Source organism: Bacidia gigantensis (assembly GCF_019456465.1).
Source record: "Bacidia gigantensis strain McMullin 20006 chromosome Unknown contig_249, whole genome shotgun sequence".
NCBI classification, from domain to species: Eukaryota; Fungi; Ascomycota; class Lecanoromycetes; order Lecanorales; family Ramalinaceae; genus Bacidia; species Bacidia gigantensis.
Genome location: NW_025408603.1, coordinates 158737 through 185805, shown reverse-complemented (window position 1 = coordinate 185805; position 27069 = coordinate 158737). Strand labels below are relative to the sequence as shown.

Here is a 27069-nt window from a genome sequence, read left to right as displayed (position 1 = left end):
CGGATGTAATTCAGTCACAACGCAGTGTTACGGGGCCAGTAGGACGGCAGGAGTTTTGCTACTTAGAATTCACGCCTGATGACTCTTTCGATTATTCAAGTCTCGAACAAAACATGCAATTTGGCCATCACACCATGTTCCTCCGCAGACCTGCGTTATGTTGCTCTCGTCGCTGAGCAGCATCGTCTCAGCTTGCGTCAAATTCAACCTCAATCTTCTTTTGAGGTTCTACCTTTTGGATGCCCGTATGCCTCAAAGATGGAAGAATCTCGCCTCCCATTTCCATGAACGCCTTTCGTATGTCTGAATAGTCTTGCAAAAGCTCATCTCTATACCCTTTGAGGCGAAGGTTTGAGATTTCGAGGGGAATGGGAGGAGAGTCTTGCAATAGAAGTCGCTTTAGGCTCTTCATCTTTAAAATGACGTTCCGAGAAGGTGACGGAGCTACAAATATGTTCTTCATGGCTTTGATACGTCGCGCCTGTCCACGTATCGCTGACTCACCAGGGGGCGTATCACAGAAGAAAGAGAGTTCGTGGATCTCCAGGAATCTATCCAGATAGCTAAGAATACCTGCAACCATGTTGCCGCCAAAGCAAGTGGTGGGTAGCTGTGCCATTTGTAATGTATCCCAATGCCATCTAGATTCGGGATACACATCCTCAGTAATTTGGAGTCGAACCTTACGTATTAGAGTGCGATTGTGTGTTCCAATAATCTCCAGCCAGTGGATCATGTACGTAAAATCAGAATAAGGAATCCACCCCAAGGTCTTCTTGTGGTCTAGCGGCAATGCTGGACTATGAATGCCCAGCATCCAAGGGTGAGCTTGGTTTCCAAAGCCCTTGCACTCATCGCACCCGTCCGTCATAGCAGGGAAACCGAGTAGGACAGAATTGTTAGTTCCAGTTTCGTCACTATTGCTGAAGACGAAAATATAGCCGCCATACAAGATTTTGATCGCTTCGTCGTACACCTGCTGGCATGTTTGAAGCAAAGCCGGAACGCTGGAGACTGGATAGCCAGGAATTTGCCATCCGTCTTGTCTTTCTTGACTTGTAGACTGTAAAGCCTTGATAGATTGAGATACGTTGCGAGTTCTGGCTTTCAAAGGCTTAATGGAGTCATCCTTCGGATCGAACGCGTAGCGGTAGATTTGCTGACGCAGCTCAAACGGTAGCTGCAAGAAGCTTGAGGTCATGCTCATCTGGAAGCCACAAAAGCAACTTCAGCCTCTAGTGCCCGTAGATGAAGACTCTGGGGTTGATGAAAAGATATGGTTCGATGTGAGGTAGTGAACGTAGTAAGTGACGGATCAGGTAAACCAGAGTCCCGCGTTGTACAATTGACGTTGGACACATCAAAATTCGTGCCGAGCTCCTATGTAGTTAACTGAGTAGGAGGTTACGTGTTGATGAATGTGTCACAAGTTCAATACGCTCCAGTCTCGATGTGTGTCGTCATACCTCCATGAGAAGATTGTCTCTCAGGTACTCACTGGCTTTGGGCACCTGACTAGCGGGGTGAGGGGCTCTGAAACGAGTGAGAGGGAGATGAGGAGGTGGATTTGATGGGATAGGAATGGGACGACGATGGTGCGGGGTCGGTGGTTGGTGTGGATAGGTTGAATTGGTCTACTAGCGCGTTGGGCGAAAATGAGGAGGTATGGTCGATGATTGTCTGGAGGAGCTCAGTGGCGAGGTCTTCGATGGTGGAGGGGAGGAGAGAGGGTTTGAGTGTGGTGGTACAGAAATGTAGTGAGCGATATGGTTGGTCGCTTGCACATTCTGTTGACGGAAAGGCGTGCGAAATAAAGTCCGGCTCTGGATTGTTTCCATAGAGAGTTCCTAGCTAGTTGACGTTAGATCTTGGAGAAAACCTACTCGGATCTTGTTCTAATGCATGGCTTCAACAGGCGAATTAACTACTCCTACATCAACCATCTTTCAGCGTGCACTTTTCCATATAGCCTCCAATGTCAACGGCATTCCTTGGTGACTGGCTCAAGTCATCCACCAATTCATTTCGAACTTCGATGATACTCCACGCAATCTTGAAACAACAGCAGTCCACCTCTAGCATCGCAAAGACGCCGTGCCGCGAAGCATACTCAAACAAAGCAAAGGCCCAACGACATTTTCCTCCGCTCTTTGTTATAGCTTGCTCCAACACACTTCCGTCATTCCTCTTTCTTCTTCTACTACCCCGTTCTTTCACGAAAATTCACATTCAAAGGACTTCGCAATGCCAACAACATTCTCCAGACAACTCGAGCCCGTGGATATCATAGTCGCTCTCGCGTTCGCTATTCTGATCCTCTTCTCCGCCATTACTCTGAGTCTCAGCGCGCCATATGCTGCACACCTCTACACGGCGCCCATCATTCTTCATCACAGGTGGTCGAAGACGTAAGTTTGCATACCGGCATCTCTACCCCATCCGTTACTCTCGTTTCTCCTTCACGTCCAAGTCAGCAGGCTAACAGATCATCCAGACATCTTATCTTCTACGCTGGTACCCTCCCCGTCTTGTCCATCCTCGCCGCTACTCTAGAAATCCTCCTCATCTACCTCCGACGCCTCAATCGCTATTACTGCACCTTGACACATCTCCTTTTAGCGATCGGCTGGATCGTACAGGAGGTCATCTGGTATTTATGCGATTGGAACGGCGCCAGGTACCGCCTTCCCGGGAGATATGAGACTACACAGAGCTTTTGCCTGCAAACATGGATTGAAAAGGATGCGAAGGGGCATCGTATTGATGTAGCGGACAAGCTTGGGGACGCGAAGGTGACGTTTGGGTTGTTCACGACTTTGTTGTATGTCGTTTCACTTGGTGTCTGCTGGGCGATTTGAGGGGTGCGTGTGTTGGAAGGTTAATGAGCTAGATTTATACGTCTCAATGGGTTATGGTGGTGAAAGCGTGCCGACTTGCGCGGGAGAACTTTGAGAATATATTATGAGCATTATGAGCCCGAATACGATAAAGATGATGCGTGAAGCTCCCGCTCAGGCAGTCTTTGTAATGCAGCTAGATTTTGAGACATATCATGACTATGATATTCAACCAAGTAAAGACGAAGGAAGACTCTGCTTGACTTAGTCTATGGGTAGTTAATTGCAAAGCAGAATCCTGAACGCTTAAGTGTCTGTTGCACTCCAACCTATTATTGGTCTAGTTATCGAATCATTATGAAGATTTCCCATGCTCTCTGTCTCATGAGGAAGGTGCGATATTTATGTCAATCTGCCAGATATGATGCTCTCGACGTCGGCAATGTCTTTTCTTACGTCAGAGACTGACATCCATGCATTCCACACGTACGGATCCAGGCTGTCAAAGTATTCTGGTGGCATCTCCTGGAATCCAAGCTTCCGAAGGCTCTTGATTTTGCACAACGCCGTTCGAAGACGAGACCCTGGCCTCGTGATATTATAGAGATTGTCGACTGTGTCATACCTATCGCGTTCCTGATTCTTGAATCGGGAGTACCCTTGAACCTCTTCGTGATCAATCAGGATTTTGATCTCCGTTAGATTCGAAACGTGATCGGACAAGTATCTGAGATTCTGCAGCAAGTACGTTCCGTTGCAGCGCACCGGCTTAACCCAGTCTTGACGGCTGGCTCTGACTCTCTGGGGCGGCGGAAATCTTGTGGTGTCCCTGAATGCAATCAGCAGGCTCAATTTCTTGACATAAGAGCGATTTTGAGGCCCGATCTGATCGAGCCATTCTTTCATTTCGAGGAGGTCGCTAGGCGGTACTTTGTCAATGTGTTTCTCCTTGGCGAAATCCATTTGCCAGCATTGAGACCAATGTTCTTTGTATCTTGTCCCACCCAGGCTCTTGATTCGGAAATAGTCCGTGCACCAATCGCAATACTTGGTCAGATCCTGTTGGAGATGCTCTTCTTCTTTCCTGAGTGGATGCCCATGATCACTGAAGTAGAAGCTGAAGGAACTGTAGAGGTATCTGGTAACTTGGCTGGTCATCCCTCGGCATACTAGTAAAAGTGGCCATGCATTTCGTATGTAATAATTTGGGCAGCGTGGCCAATTGTCAGATCTATAATGTCTGAAAGGTCTTATGACGCGATCTTCGTGGGTTTCGATAACGTGGCTGTACACTTGTTCCCGCAGCTCGAATGGCAGATCGAGGAGTCGCGATAACATGTTGGACACGGCGGGCAGAGCTCAAGACGTTCCCAGAATACTAGTGAGGAGAAGTAGGGGTTGGATTTGCATGAGGTAGTAGGTCCTGCGATTGGACGATGTTTGGAGAAGAAGGCCCTGAAATATAGGCAAAAGACGAAGGTGCTTTGTGTTACACAGTGTCATTGTCCCCAAAGACACAGTAAACAATGCATACTGTACGACATTTGTGTCGTACAGTCCGTCCAACGGAACAATGAATGCCAGTGAATCGACGATCGAGAAGACTGAAAGCCCAAGAGGTGATTCCCGGCATCGGAAGTGGCATTCGAGGTATCACACATTGCACACGACTGTAGGACTGGCTCTTTCTTACTCCTGGGAGCAGATATCAGGGTGGTGACTGGTGCAAACCTCATCATCGTCGACCGGAGAACCTTGCTGAAGCTTCGTGCCAAAGGGTAAGAGACCGAGCCCCTTTACTAACCTACTACTCAGTGAGTCGACACCGGTCCCTAACGCAGTCTAACTTGAAGACAAGGGTAAACCCTTACTCTACCCTAGTGCCCGTACGCACGAGGCATTCGTCTGATCTCAATTTTCGATGCCAGACATGAGAAATGAGCGAAAGAAGGATAGCGCACGTCAATCGATCGTCTGACATTAGCGCATCTTGGAATTTCAGCCGGCCTCCAACGGTAGAGGCTGGTCAATTCCGTAAGGAGGATAGCGCTGTTATGTCTTTCTTAAGCCTCCGCAATGATGCTTCATTATTATGAATTTCTCGACAACTCCACCACAAACGTGAGCTGTGTGCATGCTCGATCACTCGCCTACATATCAGGGTCGGTCTAGGATCTTAGTAAGAGAGCCCAGCGGCGATATGGCAAGATCGCAAACCACGCACGAACTATTTTAGATCAAAGTACAACCTTCCTTCACTTGAGAAGAGACATAAAGAGCCTTTGATCATTTCACTGCTAGAGCTGTGATCGTGCAGGTAGTCAATGAGAAGCTTGATTCTGGTCGTGTTCAAAGCCGGGGAGCTGAGAGCAGCGTTGAAGAACGAAGAAGGGGGAGATGTGCTGGCAAGGCTGCAACAGCGAGATTATTTGATCTTGATCGGACTCAAAGAGGGAAGATCAAAGTATCACAAGCCTCATTTCATAAAACATACGATATGACTTTGTAAAGGTTCGCTGATACAGCCGTGCTGATGACAGAAACGAATAGCATGGTGTGAAATGTTAGCGTCCTGTATATATTTAGCAGAGAATGGCATCATGAGGCCCATTCATGGCGTTGAAAGAGAAGGAAAGGGAACCGAAAATGAAACGGATAGAGGGAATTTTGAAGAAACGGAAAGCACAGTGGAGCGCACATTACCAAACCCTCCAGCCACCCCAACGTGATTGCGACCCTACCCTTGTACTTCATGCGTGAAGGCAAAAGACGTGAAAGAGAAGTCCTCATTCCCACTTTCATGACCGTAGAACTGGTAATCACAGTACATATCTAAAAGTGACCGCCCGATCTCCCTTATCACTCATATCCCCCTCCTTCACTGCCTCCACCCCACTATTCTGCAGCAACTCATCTCTCTTCCTATTGATCCTCTGATAGTTCAGCCTCAAACACACCACCGCGCACAATCCAACTGATACGAATGCGATCTCCAGCCCATGGCCAAGCACGTATTTCGGCATGTCTTTGGAGCGGTAGAAGTTCGATGACATTGCTAGCGGTCGTGTCAGTATACGCAGGGGTGGAACAGAAGGAGAGTAAAGGGGGAGCGAAAGGGAACGTCTCACCTCCAGCCAAATTCCCAATCCCAATATGCATCGCCATCCCCGCCGAGCGCTTGTAGCTCCCCGCGAGATTATTCGAGATCCACGTAACATTGCCCGGAAAAGCTGGGTAGATCCCACAGACAGCGATGAAGATGCCCGCGTAGACAACGCCTGGCACGCCGCCGTGAGCGGACGCAGAGATGCAGATGATAAAGCCGATGAGAATCGCGCACATGCATGTAAATATGTAGGGCGATCGTTGGCCAGTGCGATCGGATGTCCATGCTACCCCGATGGCGAGGACGGCGGCGGTAATGTAGATGGGGACTGTGAGGAGTTGAGCGGTGGAGCTCTCGTATCCGAGCTCTTTAATGATACTCGGGAGGAAGAGGGACGTTCCATAAAGGGGAGCCACGATGCCCCAGTACATCCATATGCCCAAGTATATTTGCCAGTCTGAGAAGGCGTCCAGTACGTATCGCCATTTGAACTCTGCTGCTTCCGCTACCAGCTTGTCTGACTGCTGACTTCCTTGATATTTCAATCTGTGTATGACCCATTCTTTTTCTTCCGGAGTCAGGAACTTTGCAGTCTCCGGAAAATCGTAGATCGTAAAGTATCCTATGATGGCAACCAAGACTGTCAAGATTCCCTCGAGGATGAAGATCCATCTCCAGCCATCGTACCCGCCTACTCCATCCATCTTCGCGATGCCGAAAGCGAGGAGACCAGAGAATGCGCCTGCGACACTGGCTGCGCTGAAGAACAATGCTTGCCTGAATTGCGCTTCCGTTCGCACATACCAGAGGGTGATGTAGTATGCAACGCCAGGGTAAAGCCCAGCTTCCGTAACGCCGAGGAATAGTCTCGCAATAAGCAAGCCCTTGAAATTCTGTACAATGCCCATCAGGGTCATGACCGTACCCCATGCTACCATAATTGTAGGCAACCAGATTGAGGGACGGAGGCGCTTGAGGAGGAGATTGGAGGGCACTTCGAAGGCGGCGTAGGTGAAGAAGAAGACGGTGAGAGTCCAGTTGTACTGTGGGCCTGACATGTGTAACGACTCTACTAGTCCCTCAATCTTCGCATTGCCAATATTGCCGCGATCGAGGAAAGAGAGGAGATAGAGGAGGGCGAGCATTGGAATGAGGTGTAGGTCCATCTTCAACAGGACCGCTTTCGGATTGACATTGGACGTGTCTGGAGGGACGTACTCGGCTGTCGCAGAAGCTTCTTTCTCGTGACGAGTAGGAGAGCTCGAGTCGGAGTCTTCGTGTTGTCGCGCCATCGTGATCTTTTCGTTGTCTGCCATGACTGAGGTCGATTGATAGGCTCAGATTTAGGTTGGAGACTTGCTCCCGGTATGCTTGACTGAGAGAGGGACTCGAAAGGCGATTTGATGGTTGATCTGCAGGTAGGCATGTCCATAATGTAGCTGCCCGATGACAGAGGCCAAGGCCATTCAACTCGAGCCATACTGGGAAGGTGACGGTATCCTTCGAGCCGGTGTTTTCCCCGCATTGTTTAGAAGCTCTTGCACGGCTCGTTATCAACTGCAGGGGACCCTTAGCGTTCGCGTCGCCTAGGCCAGACCAATGGCACGGATGGAGTTGTGGAGGCCAAGCCGCCTATAGACTCGAGTCTCTTGGCTAGTTCTAGGGGTCATTGCGTGCAAGGCTGAATAGGACCGAGAAGATTTTGTGTACAATAGTCATGTTCTCGAGTATGGCACATACAGAACCCAGAGATCAAGGCGTGTCCTGGCGTTTCCCCCCAAGTCGTATGCCTCACGTCACAGTGATTCAATTTTGGAGCTCCGATGCTCGACAGGCTGAGGGAGAGCTTTGCCTGTCAACGTCTGCACATCAATAAATAATGTCAGCTCGTCTGGAGCCCATACTTCCACTGCCATGATCAAAGAAGGTGTGATATCCCGACCGTTTCACCGTCATGTTGCAACGTACGATTTGCGAAATTCTTGTCTGGCGTAGCTGATTGGATCTGTATGGGTCGAGTGGAGAATATGCTTGGATATCGAGAAGCAGACTGTCGTTGCAGGTGAGATTGTGCGTCTTTTTCCTCAGCCTGAGCGGAGATGGTCACTGAATTCAGGCTCGAGATGGGTCAGAAGAGAGAACCTCCACACCAACGATGCGGTGACGGCCTGGGCCGTCGCTGGAAAGATCTCGTTTTGCGTCTTATGGAGGGTGGTTTCAGGGGAGAATGAGTGGAAGAGAAGCCAATTGGGTGGGAAAAATGGGAGCGGCAAGATTCTTCAAGCTACGCCTTTAGAGCCAGCCCTAAAGAGGTTCTGGTGCTTCCTTAATTTGTTTTTTGTATGCCCGTGGGTGGCACTTTCCCTATCAACCCAACAAGATTCGACCACCTCTCGCGGCAAGATCAACTATGATAGCTCATTACGTGTGCCGCTGCGGTCAAGATATGCGCCATCTGTCGTCTACATCTCTTCGTACCTCCTCGCCTCCAATAATGATGCTCTCTCGTTGTTCATACCCAGTGGCATGTTCCAGCGCCGCCTGTTTACATGCCTTTACCCACAACAACTTGCGCCGAGGCATTCCACGACCTGATGACTGAGACGTAATGATAAGCTGCATGAGCGGCTTCGTATATATATCAATTGGGAGGAGCCAGCAAAGATTTTAGGGGGTACGAACCGTTGGATAGCCCTTCGATCATCTCAGCGCCCTCAGCGATCGTAAAGAACGTCAGAGGATGAGACAAAACAGGCTCCTCTCAATTATCCTCCTACTGCTCGCCTCGGGCATCGCATACATCCCATACTCCTCTCAGCCATCACAGAGTCGACGCTCAATCGCACAAGACCAGACCCTAGACAATGTAATCCCGAACAGCGTGCTTTCCAGCTCATTACGACCGCGAGCGCAAGAGCAAGGAGCGGCCAATTTCACATTCAAAGAGCTCTATCGAATGCAGAAGAAGTTCCTCGATGCATTCATATATCCTGCAAACCAGAAAGAGGTCCGCCCCTTTCAAACCCCACAAGCAAGGAACCAAGATCTAATCACCACATCCAGGCCAAGAAGATCAACTCAACCATCTTCTCAGAGGACGTCCAAGGTCGCGTCGATATCACACGTACCTTCTCCGGCCGCGAGCTGAATACCGAGTACATCTTCGGTCTTTTCTCGAACCTAGCTGCCTCCTCAAACGACACAAATGCGTTCTCCCTGTTGGGCTACGCAACATCCTACAAGATCCTCCATTTCGCTGCCAGTCAGAACATTGCTTCCGCATCTACAATGTACGTTGTGGGCTCCAACATCTCCTCTCCATCCCCTCGCCCCCAGTACCCCCTTCTCCTGCCCTAACGCTCGTTCGCTGACTCCCACCTCTCCGCCACAGATTCCAATTTACCTTCCCCATCCTCCCCACCCCCGTCCCTCTCGTCATCGACACCTGGAACGTCTTCAACGCCCAAGGCCAAATTTCCATGTATGACGCGACATTTAAATGGTGGGACTGGGCTGTGGACTCGCTCTTCGCCTCGCTCTCCCAAAAGTACAATGCCACTCTACTTCAAACAGTGCAACTCGCAACCCAAAAGATCGCAGGCAGTATCTGTGACATCGCGATCAAGCATTGCAATGGCACCAACGCGCAGTACGAGAGTATGCAGCAGTGCGAGGACTTCTTGACGAAGAAGGTTGCTTTTGGCAAATCTTACCAACTGGGTACGCCAGGTCCCTTTCCGTTGCACCCTTCACCTTTCCCTTCCCTGCCCCATCCCCATTCCCTGCTTCCAATTCCCACCCCAACCTCCAAGCCCATCGCTGACTCTCCACCTCGTGTGAATTAGGCCGCAATACCCTCCTCTGCCGCATGGTACACCAGAACATGGTACCCTTCCGCCCTACGGTACATTGCCCCCATATCGGTCCCTCGGGCGGCGGGTACTGTGTCGATGATAAGAGCTACGGCGATGTGGTTGGTGATATGTATTTCTCGAATATGCCGTTTGGGTATTCGGATCGGGGTGCGCTTTGAGGAAGGGAGTACGGGATGTACTGTGATCGGATGATGGGTCTGAAGAGCTGTAAGAGTAGGGTGGAAGAACAAACGATTGAAACGTTCACATGTAATGGTTAGAAGCCTTAGAGATGGGTTATGAGAATAAGATATGACGAGGATCAAGATGCTTAGAATAGACATGTCGACGCAGACACCGGAATGAATGATTGGATACTACATTGTATTAGGGAATATGAACCAAGAATCCCATTCAGACTGTACATTATCGTATACATTTCCAGACTATACACATACATACATGCCAACGTCGCAAAGTCCTAGATCCAAAAGGTCGTAAAATATGCCATCTCTATCCCTTTACGCTCTCCCGACCTCTAACCCTCAACCAAACCAGTCCTGCCCCTCGGGCTCATAATTCTTCGGATCTGCCCCGTCCTCCTTCCTCACCCCTGCCCCTGACTCCGTCCCCGCCCCAGATCCCGACCCCTCTTCCATCTTCGCAGCCACAAGCGCAATCAGCGCAGCGCCGACCCCACTCCCGTCCTTCGCAATGCCAATCCTGATTCTCTTCTCCCCGCTTTCGCCCAGATCCTTCACCTCCCTCAGCGCTTCGCGGATGTAGTCTTCAAAACCGGGGTAGTACTCGACCAGGCTGCCGTCGACGCCTATGTCCACTACGTCATCTTCTGACGCGCCCTTTTGAACGTTGTTACCGGTGTTGATGACGACGGCGGCGATAGCCACAGCGCTCAACCTAGCGCTTCGTTTCCCAATTGCGTTGACAAGAAGTTTCACCGCCTCGGCATCCTCAGTGCTCGCGGCGTCGACGCCCAGGTCTTTAGATAGCGATTGCCGTATAGCACGTAACCCTGGCGAGGAGTCTGCTTGGCAAATACTCAGGAAACTGGTGTCGACACCCCATTGCTTATATAGCGCCGAGTCCGCCGCGATGGTGGTGGTGGAGTGCCCGTCGTTGGTGCTAGAATCCACGTCTGAGAAGAGCTGGGCGGTGGAGCTCTTGACGAGGGAGAGGAGGACGCGCCGGAGGATTTCGCCGAGGAACATCCCGGACACGCGTTTTTCGAACATTTGGACTCCAGGGTTTACGCTTTCGGCGTCGAGGGCGATATCGTAGGGTGTGTTGGGCAGGACTGTCATGGTGTTGTCGAAAGAACCCCATTCAGTGTTTACGATCATCTCGCCGGTGGAGGTGTCGTAGGCGCTAGCAGAGGAGGATGTGGAGGTGAGTTTCCTTATTTTAGAGAGCTTTTCGACGTAAGCGCCGTTTGTGCCGGTGCCAAAGATGGCGCCTAGGAGGGTGCCGGTCTTGCCAGGGGAAGTGTAGGAGCGCGCCATCAGTGTGCCGACGGTATCGTTGACAAGGGCAGCTACTTTGACGGGGAGGTGGAGGGCGTCGATCTCGGTTTGGAGGAGCTGGCAGACGTCTTGGTCGATGGCGTCGGAAATGTCGAAACCTTTGCTCCAGCGGATAAGGGTGCCTTTGTTTAGACCAACTTGATTTACGGGGAACGAGAACGTGAAGCCTAGTTGGAAGATCTCCGCGGTTGTGGTTGAGGAGCTGGCTTTTCGACGCTCGAGGTGAGCGGTATAGTGGTCGTTATGATGAGTTTGGAGGAAGGTTTCGATTTGTTTCGCGAGGAAGGAGAAGAGTTCTTGGGAGGTTTTGGCTATCATTAGGTCTCTTGGGATGGCGACTTTTGATTGCGTGAGGGAGAAGGTTGTGTTGCCGTGGAGTTGAATGGAGCAGACGCGAAAGTTGGTGCCGCCGAGATCAACGGCAAGGTAGAGACCCTAGCAGCTCGTCAGGTCAAGCTCACGCAAGCAGTACACATTCATGTATACCTTCTCTGTTCCATTTGGCACTGCTGTTACATAGCTGGGTATCTGTGACATCGTTGCCCCCGTCTTTTGAAGACCCTCGTCTGTGCGTAATTGAGCATGACATCTCCACAGTAGGTTTGGTAGTTGCCCTTACCCATCTGGCTGATAAATGCCTTCACTCCTCTGTTCACATCTTCTGCTGAATACGCAAACTCCTCCGTTACCTTCCTAGCTTCGTCTAGCAACGTCATTTTAGCAGGCCGTGAAATTGGATATGGCTCGGAGAAGATTGGTGTGTTTGGAGAGATAGGTGAAGGATATAGTACGTCTGGAAGTTCAGTGTTTGGGCTCCAAGCTGGCTTGTATTCTGTTACGTCAGGGTTGAACAGCTGTAGGAACAGCACGGCCAACAAGACGACAAAGGAGAGGACGTGAGCGCGAGAGAAGGAGGATCCGCGTCCTGTCTTCTTGAGGAAGGCAACGTCTGAGTGCAAGAACCGTAATGGTACAGCTGAAGCCTCGAAGACAGGAGGAGTTGGTGCCCTGTAGGAAGCCAATATGGCGGTCGTGTGGGGTAAGAGGGACTCGGATTGAGGGGTTAGGGCCCAAGCCTAGGGCTCAATTGAATTCAATTGGGTATAGATGCTTCATGAGAATCGTCTGCCTTTCAGTGAACCCTCAAGACTCCTCAAGGACATAGTACGCCGCCCGTTTCTCTGCTGAAGCGAACAGCAAGAGGTGGGATGAAAGGTCAAGCCAGACAGGGGGAATTCTGGCTCCTGGACCCCTTAACATCGAGGCTTGTGCACTGATTGATGGCTGCTCCGAAGAGAAAATTAAATTGATCGATCAAATGGTCATCATGGTGCTATCGACGTCGAGTATTCATGAACTATACATGATCAAGCCGAGCTTTGTTGGAGCTTTCGTCTCATCTGGTCTTTGGGGCGGAGACTCAGCCCTACGAGCGGACTGCAGCTCAACTCTCCAGTTTCGCAACTTCATCTTTTTCTTTCCAAGAAGTTTACGAATCAACACTCAGCAAACGGCACACGGAGAGCACACTAAGAGGATGCTGCTACGATAATGGACAGGCAATAATCACCGCAAGCTCCCATTTTCCCCGTCGACCACACAATGGGTTCCAACAATTCTAAACCCGCGCAAGCAAATGAACATGTCTTCACCGCGTACGTCACTCCTGTTCTGATTGCAATTGGATGAGTCTTATTGATATCGATTCCTCCAGTGAAACCCCCGTCCGTTTCTCTCCCGAACTCCTCCAATCACTCGAAGACTCTCCCGAAGTAAGAACCCTAGACCTGCTTTGCTCTCCCAACCCTCTCATCCCTTGGAGGAACTTCAGGAAACATCACCACAAGACGGATACATGACTAATGCTTTCGTCTGCAGTCCGACACGACGCGCTCCCTCTCCCAAGACCTCATAGTCCAACAACGCGTCCACTCCGAGCTCACCCGCCTTTCAGACGAAACAGTCCAAAAATTGAAAGACCTGCTAGAATCACTTTCCGAATCCCCTCCTCCCGTCGCGCCTACCCCTCCGACCGTTGAAGGTGGAGAAGGGGCAGACGCTCTTGCAATCACAGCGAAGCGACAAATGAAAGAGGATGACTTGAGCAGAGAGAAAGTACAGGCAGAGATTGAAAATCTGAAAAAGAAATTAGGGGCAAGGAGGCTGAGGGAAGAGGGAGTCAGGGGTGGTGGTGAAGATGGAGGTGAAAATGGAGGCAAAGGGGTGGAAAGAGCGAAGAAGGAATTGGTACAGTGCTTAAGGGTAAATGACCGGAGACCATTGGATTGTTGGAAGGAGGTCGATCAGTTCAAGAAGGAGGTCGGGATATTAGAGGGGAGATTCTTAAGGGCTGTTGGAGAATAATGAGATGCAAGCATAGATATGGAGGAAGGGAAAAGTACAGCAGAGCGTTTGCATTGCTGGGACTCTGGTTTCTTTTCCGAAGAAGAGTCCTTTCTGGCCTTGGGGATATTGCCGTGGCTCACTTGACCCTTTGCTTTGCGTCTTCTCTACAGTACATTAATAGCAACCCAAGTTGTGATGCTGCTGATACGCAAGGTTTGATTGCCAGCTTCGTGGCATAGGACGTGAACCCGATCTTCAGAATATGGGGTGGGACGTTCGTTCTGTCAAAGAACACTACTTCACCTCTTCATCGTCGCCTTGCTTCAATGATATTTGATCCATGGTCGGCCAACTGGCGTCGATTCTAGCTCAGTCTAACCACTTATAGGGTGGAATGGGAGGTGGCAAGCCAATGCGGATTGTGTGACGCTAATGGTGTCACATATCAGCCATACCCTACGGCTCAACACTACTCGACTGTCTATACCTGACACGTCACATGACATCCTGATACCTTACGTTTAGACTCGCTGAGCTCTGTACCTGCTTACTCACCTCCTACATGACGTCCGCTATCAACCTGAACTCGTGAAAATGACACCTCAACGCAAACGCACAAAGGTCGACGATTTTTCGGACGCTTCGGCTCTGTCGGAACGAACGAAGGAATGTTCGATCTGCGCAGAGGCCAAAAGCTTGTCAGTGATTCTGACCCTAGCTACCTACCGCTGCACAATGCAGATCGGCTAATTCAAGCCCCCTAGTCGTCGCTTCCCAGTGGACATGTGTCCTTCGCACAGCACCAACGTGTGCAAAGAGTGCACGTTCATTCACGCGGAAAGGGAACTTAGCATGCGCGGAGAATGGAAGGATATTGACTGCCTCGAATGCGTACGCGATCTTACCGAAGCCGACTTAGCAAAGGTATTGCCAAAGGAACAGATGACACGGTGAGTCAAGTCCAGTTCCTCATGTTAGCTGCTTCAACATTTGCCGAGGGCTTATATATTCTTTCGCTTTCATGCTTTGCACACCCACCTTCTCTTCATTCTTACTAACATCAGCAGCCTTCACGAACTCTCGACTCTGGCTAAGCTCTCCTCGCTCCCCACCTACCGCTCATGCATCGAGCCAACCTGTGACTGGGGTGGTGTCCAACACCACCCCAAGAACGGCAAAACGACCTGCATCGACTGTTCTGCCACATACTGCGGCAACCACGATATCGCTTGGCACGCCGGCTACACGTGTTCCCAGTACGATAAAATCCCAGCAACGGAGAGGGATGGTGCGAACGTCAGCCACGAGGACAAGATCAAAAGAAAGGCGAAGAAATGTCCGAATGAGGAGTGTGCCTATTATGCGCAGAAGAATGGGGGATGTCCATACGTGGTTTGTGCGGGGTGCGGGAAGGGGTGGGATTGGGACGGTGTGCGCTATGATTGGGAAAGGAAAAGTAGTAGTGGGATGCATGAGAGCAGTGAAGCGTTTGGGACAGGGAACGAGGTTGTGAGGATGGGAAAGAGGGTTCATTGGTGACATAGATGGATAGCTGGGCGGTGGTACTTTCGGAGCTTTGTTAGTGAGCAGAGAGATGATATACGAGCTTCAGAGCTCATGCTGGGCGCTATCGAGGGATGTGGATTCAATAAGAAGGCTCTGTGCTATGCACTTTGTGTAATATAGGTGAAAATAGCCATGTCCATTATCCTCTATTGACCTCAGTATTGTGGGCATTCTTCAGCGGTGCTGGTCTGATGCATAAACGTATGGTCTCAAGCCTTCCGCATGGGCCAATCGACGTCATTCCTTCCCTGTACGTAATATTCCTTAGCATAATCATGGGCTATCACTCTTCTTCTTCCACAACTCTCCATCTTCCTCGACAATACCAGCGTCATTCGCAGCGCGTACTTCCAATAGCGAGGAATATACATACCCGCCTAATGTTACCAATCCTATTGCAAAAGGCCCCAACGTGGCCTCCAGTTGCCCCCCCATGCGCTGCCCAAGCGGCTGCACCATGCCTCTTCCCTGCATGAAGGTTACGCGCAGGTGATTGGGATCAACATGATGTTTCTGCAAGGCACCTTCTGTCTTCGGCTTGAACCCTAAAGCTCATGCATTTCAAAGACTGGCATTCCCTTTGACACCAATCATGTCTCCTCGTTCTGCACGCATTTCGCTATCAGAATACTACTCAATCGTCGGCCTTCGCCTCGAGACCCTTCGTCTGCTACCCACACTACCCTGAGTGCTACGCTTCATGCATGAAATTGATGCTAAGCATTGTCAACGTGCGGATCATGGCTTCGGCCTTGCCGCCTACCGTCAACGGCGAGCTGCGGGGGCCTGTTTCAACTAGCGATAGGGGGCGAGATTGGAGGATTGGCAATGAGAAATGACATCAGAGGATAGTGAGGGTGTTCTGCGTGCTTGGATGGTTGTCGAATATAAGAAGGCTTGGGTTTCCGTTTCTCGTTGTTTCGTTTGTACAAGATTTTGGCATTGATCCGGTCAAAACATTTAATATCACTGAAAGCTCGAAGATGAAGGCCTCTACTTTGCTTACAGTATGTGCCTCTGCACTGGCAAGTGCAGCTCCTTCGGGGGAACTTGAGAAGCGTGCAACAGTGAAGGGCTTCGACATTTCTCATTATCAAACAAGTGTCGACTTCAACGCGGCATATTCTGGCGGCGCTCGATTCGTTATCATCAAGGTGAGTTATTTCTCATCCTCTCGAACAACTCATACATAGCACCACACACCATCTCCTGCTCTTCATCACTTGATGAAGCAGCCTGACCATCCCCCGTCTCTCTCTCCTGCATCATCACTAAGTCATCTGTTTCGATAGGCAACAGAAGGAACCACCTATAAAGACCCCTCATTCTCGAGCCACTACGGCGGAGCGACATCCGCAGGGCTAATTCGAGGTGGCTATCACTTCGCCCGCCCCGATGGCGGCTCCGGTGCCAGCCAAGCCAACTTTTTCGTCGCCAACGGTGGTGGCTGGTCCGGCGACGGAATCACCCTACCCGGTATGCTTGACATCGAATACGGACCCAGCAGCACCTGCTACGGCCTTTCTACCTCCGCCATGGTGAGCTGGATCAGCGATTTTGTCTCCACGTACCACAGCAAGACCAGTCGGTACCCGCTGATCTATTCGACGAATGATTGGTGGAATACATGTACGGGGAATACCAAGGCTTTTAGCTCTAACAGTCCGTTGGTGCTGGCGAGGTACTCGACTGCTGGGCCGGGGACTATTCCGGGCGGTTGGCCATTCCAGACTATTTGGCAGAATAGTGATAGTAGTCCGTGGGGTGGCGATAATGATATCTTCAATGGGGCTTTGTCGAATTTGCAGAAGTTGGCTACGGGATGAGCGAAGATTCTTTAGTCTGACTTGGGCTACGCGAAAATGCAGCGCCTGGATACCAGATTGATAAGGCATGGCGCCTACTTTGTTTGTATTGTTAATGACATTATGAGATTCCATAATTATTCGGTTCTGCTATCTTTGACCAGACGCCCGAATCTGGCAGGCGCTCGTCCCCAGACTATACAATCCCTGTCTCCTGCAGACCACTATACGCACTAACCCTATGCCCTCTTTCCGCAAATCCAGCGTCGAACCCGGGGATGTTTCACCGAATAATGACCCACGACCCCTAACCTATCTCGTCATTTCTCAACTCTACCATTGAAATCGCTTGACAGCTCTCGAGCTGCTCAGAAGGAAGGCTAAGCCTAGCTGGGGTTTTCACGGTGTCTGGCGTCGAACGCGGGCGTGAGAGGACAAAACCAAACGATTGGCCTAGCTTTGGTCCGCTAGGCCTGATGTGCTGAAAATGTGAGTCTGGCGTTGGAAGGGGGACTATGCACGGTGAGTGAGATAAGATGTGGGCTAGCCTAATTCGTGAATTTGGAATGTCTGGCGTTGGGACACGATGTGAGAGAGTAAACTAGGACAAAATTTATGATTGGACCAGCTTATGTAAGGTAAGCCTGACAATGACTATACTTCATCTGACTTTGGGAAAGTCCAGCGTTGAAGACGGGTCTATGCACGGTGAGTGAGATAAGATCTTCACTAAGCCTAAGCTGTAATTTTTTGGTCTGGCGTCGAGGGGAATAGATTGTCGCGGATTCCAACCGGGTAGCACCGGCACGAAGATATCCCACGACGCCCCACTTCGACTATTCATATCAATCACTGCCCTGCTGCTTCCTGCACCACAGCGAACTCGTTCAACGCAACCGAAATAGATTACGGGCGGAGCATTTACAGCAACAGTGTCGAGATCCCCAATCCCATGGTCGTTTCTATGCTGACGAGCTGCAGATATCAAGCATACCCATCAAAGTAATACCTTCCAGCATGGAGGCACAATCGCTCTCGTTGGGATCATGTTGTCATCATGATCAAGTACCTTCAGGTAACGCATCTGTAGCATGGACCGGTGTTCGTGCTTTGGGTCTTCGTGGCTCTTGCATCCACCCTTCTCATGCTGGAGAAGGAGATGCAGGCGGCACGGAGCAACCCATGGCAACGATCTGAGATTAAACGGTCAAACTTGATCTGGATAATACCAGCGAAAGGATCATGCTCTTCCACGCCCCTGCTTGCCAGAGGGTCCTTTATACCTAACATGAGGCAGACTCACCGAGACAATGGCACCACCTGCTGCCACAACTCCCTTTCCAGACAGTGAATCCGCAAACATCAAAGCATTGAAGAACAGCATCGGATTGAATGGCGCTGTGAAAAGCAATGGCAATGTCAAAGCAAAGACACTCGAGGAAATGGAAAGCAAATGGGACACCTTCGCTTTCGAGCCAATCCGCGAGTCCCAGGTCTCCCGTGCCATGACCCGACGTTACTTCGAAGACTTGGACAAGTATGCAGAGAGCGATATCGTCATCGTGGGCGCGGGATCTTGCGGTTTGAGCGCTGCATACATGCTGGGGAAGTCCCGGCCTGATCTGAAGATTGCCATCATTGAGGCCAATGTCTCACCAGGTACGTTGGCATACAAATTTTCATTGTGTTCGAGGATTGGTCATCTCTTTCGATAGCTCGAGTCCATTATCTAGATGATGGAACAATCAACTTATATTCATGCTTATAGGTGGCGGCGCCTGGCTAGGCGGCCAGCTCTTTTCTGCGATGATCCTCCGCAAGCCGGCAGACGCCTTCCTCTCCGAGCTCGGTGTCCCTTACGCCGACGAAGGTCATTATGTGGTGGTCAAGCACGCGGCTCTCTTCACCTCGACCCTCCTCTCGAAAGTCCTCGCCTTCCCGAATATCAAGCTCTTCAATGCCACCAGTGTCGAGGACCTCATCACTCGCCCAGACCCTAATGGCGGCGTGCGCATTGCAGGCGCTGTCACCAACTGGACGCTCGTAACACAACATCATGATGATCAGTCTTGCATGGATCCCAACACCATCAATGCACCCGTTGTGGTCAGCACGACCGGTCACGATGGCCCAAGCGGCGCATTCTCCGTCAAGAGATTGGTACAGATGGGTGCGGTGAAAGAGCTGGGAGGTATGAGGGGATTGGATATGAACACCGCAGAGGACGCGATTGTCAAGAAGACGAGGGAAGTGGTTCCTGGCTTGATCGTCGGTGGTATGGAATTGAGTGAGATCGATGGCGCAAACCGCATGGGCCCGACATTTGGAGCCATGGTACTTAGTGGTGTCAAGGCTGCGGAAGAGGCTGTCAAGATGTTTGAGATGAGGAAAGGAGAGCGTGAAGATTAAACGCTGGAAATCTCACCTGAAGGTAACAAATGGACACTGAAAGAAGCTGAGGGAAATGAAGGAGGCGATGGCAGAGGTAATGTCGATTTAATCCGTCTCTCATTGACAATGCAATAGCTCAACAACATGCCATATTCATACCTTGGGAAATCCTTTCAGAGCCTGCATCGTCATCACCGCCGCTCACTCCACACTCTTCAATTGCATGTCATATCTCAAAAAGAAAGGAAAAATCGATGTCAGTATTCTAGACGTCCCGTCTCCACAGAACGCTAGACCCTAGCGTGAGGCTGTCTTCCACATTCGGCCATCTCATCAAACTCTAACGACGCTTCTGGATCTTTTCATCTCGGAAATCTCAAATCTATCAAGTCGCTAGCCACATCTGGTCTACAGCTTAATGGCATCGACACGCCGTTGGAGGCTTCAATCTTCATGCTCCAATCATGGTTTGGTATTGCTCCCATCGTCTGCAGCTATCCGGATTCGAAGGAATTGGATCGTTATTATGACTCTAGTGCGCAAAATTCGCCCGCCGTCTCCTTCGCCATGTCGTCAGCGTGGTGCGAAATCTTTCTGCTTTTTGTTCCTTTCTGCCTGACCAAGTCCCTCAGCATCCAGTCACTCGTTTGGTGTTTGCTTTTCTTCGCTGCAAATATGCATTTGAATTCTATTGCCTTACTTGCTCTTTACGCGTCTTTCGCTGATGCCCATTGGTGGTGGAAGACACATACTGTCACAGTCACTCATACACAGACCCAGACTGTAAAGCAATGCACGCAGAAATGCTCATCTTTTGGATCCGTGTCATGCACCTCCACTACGTCAAAGCCACAAACAAAGGCTACCTCTTCAATCTCCACTAGACAACCCACTACCACTCTGAAGGGTTCTACTCTCCCTTGCACCTCAAAACATATCTCTACTACATCCACCAAGGGCCCCACCACAACCTCCAAGACTTCAACTTCCAATAGCGTAAGCCAAAGATTTACAACACTATCAACAGCTTCGCCCAAAACACCCTCTACAACATCCAAGAGTTCGACTGCAAGTAGCTTAAGCAGAAGCTCTACAACGACATCATCAACATCGTCGAGAAGCAATACCTCAAAGCCATCGATCCATTCAACAAGCTCCTCATTATCATCCACCTCTCGAAAGACTAGCACCTCGACGCCAAGGTCTGGAACCAACACTCCAAAGACTGCGACAAGTTCGTCGACCCCAAAACAATCAACATCCCCCCAGAGCCACCCTACCATTTCATCAACTACCAATGGATCGTCCGCTACAGGTTCCTCGACTTCAAGATCGACAACATCCTCTCAGAACCACCTTACCACTTCACCAACCTCTAACCGATCATCTTCAGCATCCACAAATTCATTGACTCTCCCCTCACCATCATCTTCCACCCCAGCCAACGGCGGCAACGATGGCTGTTCCACTCCACCAACAAACGAGTTCTACCTCCGTGCCACCACACCTCAATTGATATCCCAAGGCCAATACGCCGTCATAAGCCCCGCAGGTGCCATAGTCTTCACCGCCGCCTCCCCCAACGACGCCGCCAAATTCTCCCTCTCCACGACTAACCACCTAATCCACGCCTCCAAATACGCCCAAATCGTCCCAGGCACAACCTCCCAAGTCCAATTCGTCTCCTCCGCCTGCGACCTCTCCAAACGCTCCCTCCTCGAATCGAGACAAGCCGCTCCAGAACCACTCACATGCATCGTCACCGCCGCTGACGGCACTGGCGCCCCCTCATCCAATGCGGCGCGGACGCCGCCCTGCTCCAACAAGCCTGCGGAACAGGCTTCTACCTCGGCCCCGCACCAGCAGAATGCCAACCCCTCGTCCTGGCCGCCATCCCCCCGGACTCACCCTCCGCTACCACCAACACCCCCACCCGCGCAAACGGCGCCCCTTCCCAAATGTTCTCCCTTCAAGCAAACCCCGATTTCGCCAGCCAACCAGACACCGTGCAGTTCTATGGCGGGTACGCTTCCCTCCCCAACAGCGGCGGCCTCACTGGCTTCGCGTTCTCGATCTTCTACCACGGCGCGCCGCTGTCTTTAGACGCGGACGGCCATCTCGTCGGTGTTGGGCCCGCGCCCCAGGGTGTGGCTGGCAATGTCGCCTACGCAGCCACGTTCCAGATCGGCAGCACGTTTGGCCCCATTGCGATGATGTATGGGGAGATTATGGCAGGGTATGCGCCGATTGTTTGTAGGATACCGCCCGGGTTCGATGCGGGTGATGGGCCGGTTTATTCCCTGCAGTGTACGGATGGCGCGTTGGGGACGCTGATGACGTTGCAGAAGTGTGGGAGTGGGAATTTGTTTTATTTGGGGGATAGAGTCCATACGGAGGATGGGTGTGTGGCGGCGTTTTTTAGGGTTTATTATACGGGGAATTGATGGGAGGGTTGGGGGAGGGAGGTCTTTCATAAAAATAGAATCGAATGAACTTTCTTGGACTGTGCGGATTCGTGATGGATTATCAGAGTCAACGGCTGGGGAAGTCTGCGTTGTATCTACATATAATTGCGGTTGACACATGGTGCTCTAGCTACTGCATTGATGGTCCTGCACTCCAACGCCCAGACTCCTGCTAATCCGCTATTCGGCTTAGGCTAGATCTTATCTCACTCACCGTGCGTAGTCCGGTATTCGATGTTGGACTTTGTGAAAAGCTGTATGGGGTATCGCCCCCTTTTTCCCCCTCCCCTCCCCGTCCTCCCCTTGAGCTTAGAAGCAAGGGGGATCACAACCCGGTCTTCGATGCTAGAGGTGGGGAAATGATGGATTGGGTGTAGCTCTGTTTTTATGCTGTGCATATGCTGTGCATAAGGAAGTCTGTGCGCATTCCGACGTTAGACTTGGGGAATTACTGATGTGGTTTAGTGCGGGACTGTGCTGCTTGAAAGTCAAGAGTGAGGGGGGTTTGAGCGAGAGCTTGGGGAAAGCCTATATGATAGTGCGTTCTTCAGTTGGGGTTAGGTTGGACATCAGCACGAAGGTATCTGCTGTACGATCTAAGTATTATTGGGAAGGAAGCGTCGCGTACTTTTCCATCACTTCAGCGTAGTTTCCGCATGGGCCCTTCGATCCTTCGATTGCTGACTAAGCTGAAGTGCGGAACATTCGCGCACAATTGATTGGTCGCGTCCGAGGGGTCAGACAAGTTCGAGCAACCCTCTACACGTATCGCAACAAGCTATCCGAGTCGATTTGAAGAGGCTAGATTAGGCTTTCGATCGTGAGGTATCAAGTCGGTTCGCGAATCCTAGCAATGAGGGCATTACCAACCTTGCTCCTGCTCGAGGGATTACACGCCTGATCGGTGGACGTGATCTGGAGGAGCTTGAAGATGCTCTGCCTTTCTTGGACCCGTGATCAGTATCATCATGGTTGAGTGAGCCTCAAGACCCATCTATTATGCTCTGAGGCGCTTCACCACATCGACTCAACGTGTCGAAAAGCCGGCGCCACAACCTTTGCCTTCACTCTGATGAGTCACCTTTTCCGCACAAAAGGCGAACACTCTTTGCTCGAAGCATACATACACCTATTTCTATCCATCCTTCCCTTACCAGTGTACAATATTTAGGTCAAGAGACGACCTGACCTACTGGCAAAGCCCACCAACGTTTCCATTGCCAGTTTTACAAGCATCGAACCTCACAATCCCCGACTCCGCTTCTGTCCAATCACTGTCTTAGGCAGACAACGGAAGGTATACGATATTGTAATGGAGATCGGAAACTCATCAGCCTATCGAAGGAGCTCCTTCCTTGGCCTTCCACTTGAAATGCGCCATTGCATATACCTTTATCACCTCAGGACCGTGCTCTCATTAAGCTCAGAGGCCTTGTATTTCAGCCAAGATAGTCGTGAGCTCAGACCAAAACTTACCCCACTCATTCACGTGAATACACAAATTCGTGATGAAGTCCTCGAGATGTTGAAAGCAGATGGCTTGATCGAGCTTTACATCACACCCCGCGGAACACGGTTCAGTGGTGTGACGCTGACTACCTTGGTCGCAAACAATCTGAAGATTGAATTCAGCATGATCACTACACTTAGGGTAGTCATATGGCCTCCTCATCCCGATCGACCAGCAGATATCGTCGGCATATGGAGAGAACTTCGCCAATTGCGCTCGAAGCTTGTCCAAAGGCCTCCTCTACTGAAAATTCTCTTCTACTTTCAGAATAACAAGATTGCCTCATGGACGTCAAATGGCAAAGTACCACGGCTTCTGAAATCGTTCGAAGACAATGATATCGTATCAATTATGGAGTTGTTGTCCGCTATTCGAGCCGATCGACCTATATTCAGAATTTCTTCTCCGTCTACGATTGATGCAGATGATCGAGAGGAGTTGGAATACGGCTTATCGGATGTATGTCGTGTCATGATTGGTGAGACGCCGTACAGAGAAATCTATGATGAGAATGACGGTGCCTCGATTCGGTATATGAACGGATTCGAGGAGGAATGCGAGCTCCGATTAGAAAAAGTGCAAGCGGATATATGTAGGGGAAAGTTGGATATGATGACTGAGTATGGCAAAAACAAATTGACGTGGAGAGAATGGAAAGAGTTTAAAGCTAAATGGACACCAAACTTTGACAAAGTGGGATATAAAGGTCTCTGGACGAAATATGCATTCCCTGAACCGACAGGCTGGATTCCATGGGATTTGTATTCTGCTGAAATGCCTTTGGAATATGAATGATTACATACTCTGCTCGCAAGATAACAGCTTAAACAATTGATAGGCTAAAACCCCACTGCAGGACTCAGCGACGAAAGAAGAATTCCCCAGTCGTATTACTTCCGCAGGTCTTCTTTTCAAGGCGACAGCTATATATCATAAAGCGCGCCCAGCGTAGCACAGCCTTCTCCAAATATGATCGCACCGATCCTAGACTTTCAAGCACAGTCTCCTCCCGTGACAATCCCCTCCAGCGAAAACCTCCAGCGACAATCTTCTCTGATATAGCCTCCGCTAAACATCGCATTGTCTGGATATGGACAATTTCGAATATGGGTTCCTCCAAATGCGGTCTCTGCCAAGCGTCTTCCCCGCCAGGTGTAGCCTCTGGCAGATGAGATCTTCGGGAGATGTGGTCTCTGATGCATGCTGTGTATCTGTGGATGACCGCTTGCATCTCGTCGCCGATCTCTGCTACCAATTACTGATCAGTTGTGACGCTAGAGTGGCCGATCGAAGTTGGACTGCAGTGAAGGACGTCAGCTATATTATTAGATATATATGAGTGTGGCCTTTGCAGAGCTATGCTTTGGGGTAAAGTGGATCTTGCAGAAGCAGGCTTGAGGGAATGAGGCTCTTGCAAGGGGTAGGCTCATCGATACTCGTCAAGGACCGGCAGGTTCCTTAGTCGAGAGGGGATGGCGAGCTCATTCGCCGGATCCTTCGGGACCGGTACCAGTCTCGAGAAGGATGACATACTGGATCAATTAGAAGGTGACCTATACAAACACGGATTAGCAAGCTTCAGTGTTTAAAAATATTGGCCCCGCCGGAGTAAAAAGAAGAAAAAGAGAGGCATAAAATTTGCAAGCCAGAAGTAAAGTAACCGGCAGTGGCACTCTGAATGGCAACCCTCTGGCTGCCATTGCAACCTACAAAGCAAGAGCGAGTCTTCCCAATTAGTAGCGGAACGTATACAAAACCGGAAGCGGCGTTCTGCATAACGACTATCTAGCTTCAGGTGGAGACATGACGCAGTGGGAGTCCCAAGAGAGCATTAGCGTCCTCAGGTTCAGGAACGATAAAAATAACTTTATGCTTTTCGTGTCTATCCAATATGCTGTGGCGCCTGAAGAGCGGTACAATTGACTCGACGGACCGTTTGGACGAGTCCGATACGGGCTTCAAACTTGGCTATCAGTTCACAATCAGAAGGCTCACATACAATTCATGGCCAATGAGACAGATTTGTGGGTGAATGGATCATTGTCAGAATTATCTGGATGTCCAAATGCCGGTCTGTTCTATGAGAATACGTGTGTGACATGGTAGACCCATTTTCAATTATAACAGGTGCCGTCACGGTTGTAGGAGCTGCTCTGAAGATTTGCCGAGTCACGGAGGATTTCATCAAAGACATAAAGGGGCCGCCGAAGCTGTAGCTAAGCTATGAGGGGTCATTGCAATCCCGAGTGAGAATTTGAAGACTCTGGAAGCGCTGCTCAGCAAGACCGATAGCCTACGAAATACTGCGCTCTTGAAGTACTTGCCGAAGCTGCAAGTGCCACTGAACCACTCCACGAGAATTCTTGTTGGCGTGGATCGTGAGATTAGACCATATGTGAAGGTATTTGGTGACACAGGCGCCAGCAAAGGGAGGTCAACATTCTCAGCTTTCCTATTTAACTACAGAGAAAAGAGTATTCAATCCCTGCAGCGAAAGCTTGTCAGTTCGCAGTCAATGCTTGCGGCGGCAGTAGCTGTTGTGCAATTGTATGGAATAACCAACTCTAACTTTGCTAACAATCTTACAAGGCATGAAAATCGGCTGATCATCAATGGATCTGCCTCAACCGAGGAATTTCAAATCATAAAGCGCCTTGTTAGGGAGGGACGAGACGTTGGGCTTGCCTCCGTCGTCAATACCAATCTTGACGGCTCGGCTGCTGTACACAGTGATTATGGCTTGCTGTGAAGTATTGGTGGCGCGACTCGGCAACTGCGGCAACGCCTTCACCTCCGTTCACTGCGATTGGAGATAAGGAAGCGGGAGTGTTCAGTGCTATCGACCCTTTCCTGCTGAGCCAAGAGGACGACGGCGAGCATGGCTTACTACATCATGTGCCTAGATCATCTATCAAATCCAGTCCGCAAGCTCCATCGACATGCAGAAGGGAGATCGAGCATCGGTATTTAAGGCCTTTATCAGTACATCCCACGGCGATGCACTACATGTTTCATATGCATCATTAGTCGAACTCAACTTCCGAGTCTCGTCTACGTCAATGCAGGAAGGACGCAACGCTCCAAAGCAGGAGAAACATCATAAAGGCACAACAGTGTTTGCCAGCTATATGAAGCCACGGCCGAGGTAAACCATCATGCTTCGCAAAGTCGACATTAGTCCTGAGGCGTTGGCTGCATTAGGTTACACATTCCACGATCACCTAGACAATCCCAGCAGAACAGTCGCTCTAAAGCTCCTTTCCGCCCCAGAGATCATGGAAATACGCACAGAGACGGAGGAAATTGGTAAGCAAAGACGTGAAGTCAACAACCTTGTCCGCTCTCTAACGCAAAAGGTATATAATTTAATATACTTCTATACTGGAACATCCATTTTCTTCCCCTGCAGCTCGAACGAAGTTGCTTTGAAAGACAGTCGTTAGTCGGCGAGCTCTAGAAGACTTTCAATCTGATTGTGAGGAACTGCCAAATCACTGGCGTGTATCTGCAATTTCGCCCTCGGCACTAGCCCGGCTGAGAGACAAATCAGGCAGTTGATTCATGGCCTCATCTTACGATTTTTGGCAAGTGAGAAGCTTTCACCCTTTCTTTAGTTGCTGTTGCTCATCTCAGTATAATGAAGGCATT

General features: G+C 50.3%; 10 protein-coding genes across 10 annotated transcripts; 6 read left to right on the top strand and 4 right to left on the bottom strand.

The window, feature by feature from the left end:
* Window positions 1-187: 187 nt before the first annotated feature.
* KY384_006312 (uncharacterized protein) lies at window positions 188-1201 on the bottom strand (the record flags this gene model as incomplete). Its single annotated transcript, XM_044814808.1, has 1 exon — window positions 188-1201. One exon carries the CDS (start codon window positions 1199-1201, stop codon window positions 188-190), a length of 1014 nt encoding a protein of 337 aa, XP_044667908.1.
* Window positions 1202-3239: 2038 nt separating this feature from the next.
* KY384_006311 (uncharacterized protein) lies at window positions 3240-3995 on the bottom strand (the record flags this gene model as incomplete). Its single annotated transcript, XM_044814807.1, has 1 exon — window positions 3240-3995. One exon carries the CDS (start codon window positions 3993-3995, stop codon window positions 3240-3242), a length of 756 nt encoding a protein of 251 aa, XP_044667907.1.
* A 1764-nt stretch (window positions 3996-5759) lies between these two features.
* On the bottom strand, window positions 5760-7259 carry KY384_006310 (uncharacterized protein; the record flags this gene model as incomplete). The annotated part of the gene is made up of 1 exon (XM_044814806.1): window positions 5760-7259. The coding sequence occupies one exon, from the start codon at window positions 7257-7259 to the stop codon at window positions 5760-5762; it is 1500 nt and encodes a 499-aa protein (XP_044667906.1).
* Window positions 7260-8683: 1424 nt separating this feature from the next.
* On the top strand, window positions 8684-9976 carry KY384_006309 (uncharacterized protein; the record flags this gene model as incomplete). Its single annotated transcript, XM_044814805.1, has 4 exons — window positions 8684-8950; window positions 9007-9233; window positions 9335-9672; window positions 9789-9976. The coding sequence occupies 4 exons, from the start codon at window positions 8684-8686 to the stop codon at window positions 9974-9976; spliced, it is 1020 nt and encodes a 339-aa protein (XP_044667905.1).
* A 366-nt stretch (window positions 9977-10342) lies between these two features.
* Window positions 10343-12808, bottom strand: KY384_006308 (uncharacterized protein; the record flags this gene model as incomplete). Its single annotated transcript, XM_044814804.1, has 3 exons — window positions 10343-11773; window positions 11899-12346; window positions 12702-12808. The coding sequence occupies 3 exons, from the start codon at window positions 12806-12808 to the stop codon at window positions 10343-10345; spliced, it is 1986 nt and encodes a 661-aa protein (XP_044667904.1).
* Window positions 12809-12940: 132 nt separating this feature from the next.
* On the top strand, window positions 12941-13702 carry KY384_006307 (uncharacterized protein; the record flags this gene model as incomplete). The annotated part of the gene is made up of 3 exons (XM_044814803.1): window positions 12941-12993; window positions 13053-13110; window positions 13217-13702. 3 exons carry the CDS (start codon window positions 12941-12943, stop codon window positions 13700-13702), a joined length of 597 nt encoding a protein of 198 aa, XP_044667903.1.
* A 2531-nt stretch (window positions 13703-16233) lies between these two features.
* KY384_006306 (uncharacterized protein) lies at window positions 16234-17076 on the top strand (the record flags this gene model as incomplete). Its single annotated transcript, XM_044814802.1, has 2 exons — window positions 16234-16404; window positions 16543-17076. The coding sequence occupies 2 exons, from the start codon at window positions 16234-16236 to the stop codon at window positions 17074-17076; spliced, it is 705 nt and encodes a 234-aa protein (XP_044667902.1).
* A 1289-nt stretch (window positions 17077-18365) lies between these two features.
* KY384_006305 (uncharacterized protein) lies at window positions 18366-19464 on the top strand (the record flags this gene model as incomplete). Its single annotated transcript, XM_044814801.1, has 2 exons — window positions 18366-18714; window positions 18824-19464. The coding sequence occupies 2 exons, from the start codon at window positions 18366-18368 to the stop codon at window positions 19462-19464; spliced, it is 990 nt and encodes a 329-aa protein (XP_044667901.1).
* Window positions 19465-20743: 1279 nt separating this feature from the next.
* KY384_006304 (uncharacterized protein) lies at window positions 20744-21890 on the top strand (the record flags this gene model as incomplete). The annotated part of the gene is given in 3 exon segments (XM_044814800.1): window positions 20744-20761; window positions 20797-21406; window positions 21421-21890. The coding sequence occupies 3 exon segments, from the start codon at window positions 20744-20746 to the stop codon at window positions 21888-21890; spliced, it is 1098 nt and encodes a 365-aa protein (XP_044667900.1).
* A 1333-nt stretch (window positions 21891-23223) lies between these two features.
* On the top strand, window positions 23224-24216 carry KY384_006303 (uncharacterized protein; the record flags this gene model as incomplete). Its single annotated transcript, XM_044814799.1, has 1 exon — window positions 23224-24216. One exon carries the CDS (start codon window positions 23224-23226, stop codon window positions 24214-24216), a length of 993 nt encoding a protein of 330 aa, XP_044667899.1.
* Between the last annotated feature and the right edge of the window lie 2853 nt (window positions 24217-27069).